The sequence below is a fragment of the Raphanus sativus genome, unplaced genomic scaffold (assembly GCF_000801105.2).
Source record: "Raphanus sativus cultivar WK10039 unplaced genomic scaffold, ASM80110v3 Scaffold0896, whole genome shotgun sequence".
In the NCBI taxonomy this organism is placed as follows: Eukaryota; Viridiplantae; Streptophyta; class Magnoliopsida; order Brassicales; family Brassicaceae; genus Raphanus; species Raphanus sativus.
The window spans coordinates 16146-22840 of NW_026616210.1; the positions used below are offsets into that span (position 1 = coordinate 16146).

The 6695-nt window shown below is 35.7% G+C and overlaps 1 protein-coding gene across 1 annotated transcript; it reads right to left on the reverse strand.

The window, feature by feature from the left end:
* Window positions 1-4634: 4634 nt before the first annotated feature.
* Window positions 4635-6350, reverse strand: LOC108837827 (transcription factor MYB117-like). The gene is made up of 3 exons (XM_056997942.1): window positions 5840-6350; window positions 5208-5627; window positions 4635-5117 (listed from the first exon to the last, which is right to left on the reverse strand). The coding sequence occupies exons 1-3, from the start codon at window positions 6222-6224 to the stop codon at window positions 4876-4878; spliced, it is 1047 nt and encodes a 348-aa protein (XP_056853922.1). The 5' UTR covers window positions 6225-6350; the 3' UTR covers window positions 4635-4875.
* Window positions 6351-6695: the final 345 nt, after the last annotated feature.

Genomic DNA, 6695 nt, shown 5'->3' on the forward strand with positions numbered 1-6695 from the left:
TTAGATGATATTCTATTCAGTTCCTTCCCTTTTATGATGAGTTATTGCTTCAGTTTTTGATGTTTTTGCTACTTTGATTTGATTTTGTTACTTTGGTTTTTTTCTCCATTGCTTTGTTTTGGTTTTTATTTTCATAATAAGACCTACATTTAATATTTTGATGTATTGCAACTTTGGTGTGTTTCTGTCTTATTTTATATTGAATTTTTTCTCATGTTTAAGATAATTTATGTATTTTAAAGGAGTTGCAACTTTGGTTTGTTTCCATTGCTAGCAGACATATATTTGAATAAACGTAGTATAACTTAACAACATCCTAATTCCCAGTATAAGCCAACACACCTAACTAACCATGGAAACATCCTAATTGTCTAAACCAGGCACTTAATTCAATCTAGCCTAAAATATACGTTATGGAAAAGATAACATACCCGTGTTGATTAAAAGTAGCAGAATATATTGCAGAAGTTGGTCGTAGACTGGTCCTTAAGACAACCTTCTCATCCATCTCTTTGATTATATTAATTTCTGTGTTTGCTTATTCAGCGTAAAATATAAAAATGAGAAAAAATTGTATTAGTTTTTCAAATAAGGTATGAATCAATAAATTATATCGATAAATAATGGAAACTGTATCACTAAAACCTAGATTTCAGCAATAATCACAACCATTTCACTATATTTAAGGTAACTATATATTTTTCCTCAATAAATTTTTTTCCCTAAATCAAAAGATTAGAGATTACCTGGTAATCTGTCATTTTTTTCGATATGCAGTTGAATTCTCTCAATCATTGGAGAACATCCAAGATCATGTAATATATAAAAAATAATTAGAGAATGACAGTATGATTTTATAAAATATTTAAAAATAGTTCTCCAATGATCAACATTTGTTGGATCTAGATTAAAATTTTATCCTTTAAGATTGTTATTCTTTATCTTTCGACAAACCTACCAATTATACTACAGTTTATAACAGATACTATTTTTATCTAAGACTATCAGTAACATCAATTGAAAGTAACATCAAACTATTATCATAGTTTAACTAATGCAAGTACAATTGGTATCAAACTTTAACTTAAGGCAGTGTTTCTCAGGAAATAAACTACTAACCGAGTATCTTAAATTCAAAACACCTATCAAATTATTAAGAGATATAAGTGATTATTCAATTCAAAAATATATAAAAAAAAAATGAATACTAACCATTTACAAGTCTGCTGTCATGTGAAGGTTGTATTCTTCTTTTCAGCTTCTGTCTAATGTCCCTCTCTTACTCCGCAGAGCACTGAGAACTAGATGATTATCGTGTCTTCCCTTTCCTCATCACTATGTTGAAACATGAAACTCTTGATCTATAAGTTTACTCGCTTCTGCCTCATTTCCCTCTGTAACTCCCCAACGAGTACTCTGTCTCTAAAACTAATATATGTCAGACCATAGCAAAACAGATACTAGACAAGTGATTCAGAATTCAAAAATTTATAATAGCAAAACAGAAAAACTGCAGCATCCTTAACCGGATTCTCTAAAGCAAACTATATCAGATATCCATTTAAATTGTGTTGCTCAATTAAACCCGAGCTAAGGATGGTGCGACTAATAAACTTATCAAGATATTATTTGCTCTAAAGGAATAAGTTATTATACCTTTCATTTTTAAAAATTTAGAAACTTCATCAGTTATGACTCCCAGCTTCCTCATTTATGACTCCCGACTTCGCTTCTGTTAAAACCCTGATGCAAGTATCAGACTTTCCACACTTAATACAGATTGACCAGAATAATGAAACATCATTAAACGGCAGAAAAAGAATGAACAAACAATGTTACTTCGAACTGGTAATTTGATAATCACTAATCATACGGTAAATGTTAAAATTAAAAAAAAAATGTTTTATACAGAATCAAGGACAAACCATTCAACATTCCTTGTAGATCTTGAGCTCCAGATTGATGTCTTTTTTGAAAGAAATGTTTTTGACTTTTTAAAGCATAAGACGAAACTTCAAGCGCGGATCTACTGCATGCAAATGACAAAACTGTTGAAATTAAAAGAATCTATTAAAATGATGGTTAGGGCTTCGAAACGATTTCGTTAATCTCATAAAAATATGTAACTAACCTTAAATCAACTTGATTGATTCCACCAGTTGAACGTAAGAAGAATAACTGTTTGGTTTGATTCTTGATTCAACAGTTTTTGTTTCGACTGATGAGAATCCGATGAACATCGAGAAGAGAAAAGAGCGATAGAATGAAAGAGAGAGAGAGAGAGAGAACAAAAGTAGATCCGAGCGAGAGAGGAGGAGAGAGAGGGGTTAGATGACCGACAAAAAAAAAACATTAAGTACATCTTTCTGTTTTTTTCCCGGAATAAAATTCTGTTGGGCTTTGAATTTTCATCATGGTTCAAATATGTATCATATCACGGTCCAATATCATATTTTGTCATTGTCAAATTGATTACCACGGTCCAATATAATATTTTCGGCCATTTTGGAGTTGATACATGAAAAATCAATTTTGGGTTACATGTCCCTTAACTTTTATTATGGAAAAGGTCCGTAATTAAATATAGTATTAACAGAACAAAACAATTTTTTTATATCATATAATAAAAATACACAAAATGTAATATTCAAAATAATATAGATTTATAAGTTGTAAAACATAGTACTTTAATACTATCCTAAACAAACAAATCAAAATACACAAATTTCAATTTTTCAAACATTCACCCGCCCGGACGGGCGGGTCCAAAATCTAGTGTGATATTAATCTTTTGATTTTACTTGAAACCATAAGGTTTGAAGAAATATCATTTTCTGTGTTTTGCGGTGAGAGGAAACAAGAAATGGCGGAATCACCGAGTGAGAACAAAGAATTTTGAATAAAATAATAGTTTTAAAATAAATAAATTACAAAACTAACAAGAAAACTTGAGAAAAAAAAACGAGAGGAAGAGAGAGCAAACTTTCAAAAGAGGAGAGAGAAGAGAGAAAGTAGAGAGAAGAGAGAAAGTAGATCTTCGGCGTACGGCCGGCGCGTGAGCGTCCGTGCCGTCGCCGGAGACCGTCATCTTTAAGCTAAAGCTTCCGCATGTGTCTCATCCTCGCATTCTACGGCATCCGTCTTGTCTGAGTTCTGGCCAGCCATCACCTGCGGTGTTTCTGTTTTGGAGTAAAGACACGGAGGCTAGAAGGTATCGAGCGGTGAAGACGATCGTTTGTTTGATCTTCCGGGAGGGGGAGGCTACAACAGCTCCGTCGCCGCCGGTCTTAGTCGCTGAGAGGCGGAAGTTCCGTCAACTTCGCCGTCGTCAGTTCAAGCTTCCGGGAAGTGAGGGCTACGTCAGCCTTACGTCGCCGGCTTCAGGTTCTCGGTTTTGTTTGTTTGTTCAAGTTTGAATTTGTTTCATGGTTCGGGAGATGTTTTCGGTTATAGATGTACAAGGGTATGAAGCTTCGCCGTTGGATGAGATCTTAATAGAGGGAGGAAGTTCTCCGACAAGGTATCAGGAAGGTGAAGAAGTGATTAATTTGGTTTCGGTGGAGGCTTGAAGGGATTATAAGCTCCGGCGAAACGAGGGTAGCTTGTCTTGTCGTTTTGGGTTTAATTTGGGTCAGATAGGATGAGTTCCAAAGAGATGATGAAGCTCTCCGTGGATAGTGATGACGACAAGAGAATAAAGTCGAGTTGGTGTTCTCGGGATTTAGTTTCGAGGGGGTGAGTTGGTGGTTCGGATGAGATCTCGGTTAGTCCGATAGATGATTTCTGTGGAGGACCACCGGTGTCTGAAGTGTTAAGGTAGGGGCTGCGCTCTTCGCCGTTGCGGCGCTGTGAAGGTTTCAGCGAGTCCGACAGGTTGAGGCAGTCTTGCGTGTCGTGTGTCTAGGGTTTGCTCTATTGCCCTTGTGTTGGGCCGTCAGCCCATTTTATCTTTTGTTTAAGTTTGTTGTGATCTGGGTCTCGAGCTTGTATGATTACTTATCGGACCTTGTCCCCTTTTAATTAAATTAAACTTGATGGAAAAAAAAAAAAGAGAGAGCAAACTTGAATAGTTGGGTCCACTATTTTTGTATATACATAAATAACTTCTGCAAAATTATTTTGCCTATTAAAATAAGAAAATGTCTAGTAGGGTTATCAGAGTCATTTTATACCTGATAATGTTGGGCCCCATTATCATTTTCCATTCTTGCAAATTAAAAGGTTATTGTCTATTTTCTGTGCAAATGACTCAAAAAGAAATATGCAAGTATTCTTTTATTTCAAAACAAGAAAATATATAAATATAAGAAAATAGTAGGCATGTGGGTCCGCGTGACATGAGAGAGAGACAAATAGATAAGAAGCTTGAAGAGTAGGAAAACGGTTTGGAGGGAAGAAACAAATGCAATGTGTGTGTGTGATTTAGTTAGCATGTTTCATGTTTGGCCTTTCTGTTGCACAATCTCTGCCTCAATCTTTGACAGGTCCTCATCTTCGTCTCTTTCTCCAACTCTTATAACTACACTCTTTTAATTTCGATTCTCTCTCTCACTCTAATTGTTTTTTCTCATCACATCTTTAGTCTTTTTATCCCTTGTTTTACCTTTTCTTAAAAAATCTCCTAAGTTGAAAAATATACCAAAGAGTTACTATAATTAGCGAGATTTATCAAATGTTTACACATTAGACGCCCCACAACAATTGTTAAAAAAAACCTCCCCACAACAACAATCTACATCTTACTAATTAAAGCAGACAAAAGGGACTTGGATCTTGGTTTGTTTGCTTTCTAGCTAGTACAGATGACTTGCTTTTCTCTAACCAAATTAATAACTTTAGTTAACTCATTATAACACCACTTAATTTGTTCAAGTTTCATGCCGTCCCCAAGCCAAGAAAATCGAAAAATTGTGGTTGTTGCTTTGCCTTCTCCTCCTCATCTTCACCTTCCATTCCGATCCAGCTCATTGGCTCATTTGACACTCCTTTCTCGTGGCTCGTAGAGTCAATGTACGAAAAATCATATAACCCTTCTGACATGGCACCAACATTATCGCGGCCCATAATTTGGTTGCCAAACATGCTCACAACCATTGGATTCTCATTGCTCTCGTAACCTGAATGTTACACACACCAAAATATCAAAATATGCAAGGGAGACAGATAATGAAACAAACCGATGAGAGAAAACAAGAGCAATTGAGAACCTTGAAAACAATTGATAGGCAACACAAGCTGGTTATGGTCAGGCGTGATAGACGCATTATTAACCATGTGATGAGTAAAGTTAAGCTCGTGGATAGGCTGAGTAAAGTAATGATGAGTGGAGATAAAAGAGTGGTAATTAGGGTTAGGGTTAGGAAGATGAGGTTTAAGGGGATTATTAATCATGAGTTTCCTCCTACGGTAAGCAGATGAGTGTTCTCTATACTTACGAGCCATGATAACATGCCAATGGTTCTTGACAGAGTTATCAGTCCTACCAGGAAATAGCCTTGCAATCATTGCCCATTTGTTACCATAAAGCCTATGCGCTTGCATAAGTCTCTCTTCTTCATCCTCAGTGAAAGCTCTTCTGTTTATTCTCGGGTCCAATTGATTAAACCACCGAAGTCTACAGCTCTTCCCTTTATAACCAAAAATCAAAATTAAGTTACTAAAGGTCACTTCCCTACTTCCTTATCAAGGAGACCCATAAAAGTTTTTTTTAAAGATTTGATTTAATTACCAGATCTTAAATAAAGCTCACGTCATTGACTGACCCAGATGGATCAAACATATTGATGTAAATGAAATTTTGAAAAAAAACATTATAAAAAATTTGATTTAATAATTTTACCAGATCTTCCTTGAAGCTTTTCAGCTATGAGGTTCCAATTTTGTGGACCGTAAATGGCGACAAGCTCTTTGAGTTTCATATCTTCGGCTGGTCTCCAATGTCCTCTCCCCAAGACAGACGGTTTTGAGGACGAGGAAGACCAAGACTGTCCACTATCTGTCGTCTCCTTCTTACCGCTCTCGTTGTTACTATAAATAGGGTTATGATTATTACTCTCTTCTACATTATCTCCAAGAGGACTCTTCAAGATATCAAACTCATGACTTATGTTGCAGCGACGATGATGTTGAACGTTAATGTCGTTGAAAGGGAAGTCCCAAGAAGAAGCTTCTCTCCTCGCGGCGGCGACCTCATCCTTCCGCCGTTGATTTCCCGAGATAAACATGACGTTTCTGTTTTGAGAGAGAGGAAAAGAAACAAGAGAGGGAGATGTCACGTCAGATTTAGACCATCAAAGGAGGAGAAAGACTATGCGGTGCATTTGCGTATTATAGATACACGTACGTAAATGTGTGTCAGAAATCTATATTTTATAATTATATAATAATAATATCTTATATGAGTTGATAAAAAAAAAAGAATCTTATATGTAATATGGTGTTTGTTACGTATGGCTTTAGGTATGTGCGTGTATGTGTATGTCGCGACCGTGTTTTTCTGACGACTGTTAAAAAGGGTTATGGACCGTTGTCACGGACTGATTCAAACGACATAGTTATTTGCATTTATACATAATTTTATATGAGATACCACTGTAATAAGTCAGTACATATATAGTATCGATATTGGACTGTTGTTAAACTTTGTTCAGGTATACCTACATTTATAGAAGGTCCAAAGTTTTTTCTAAAATAAT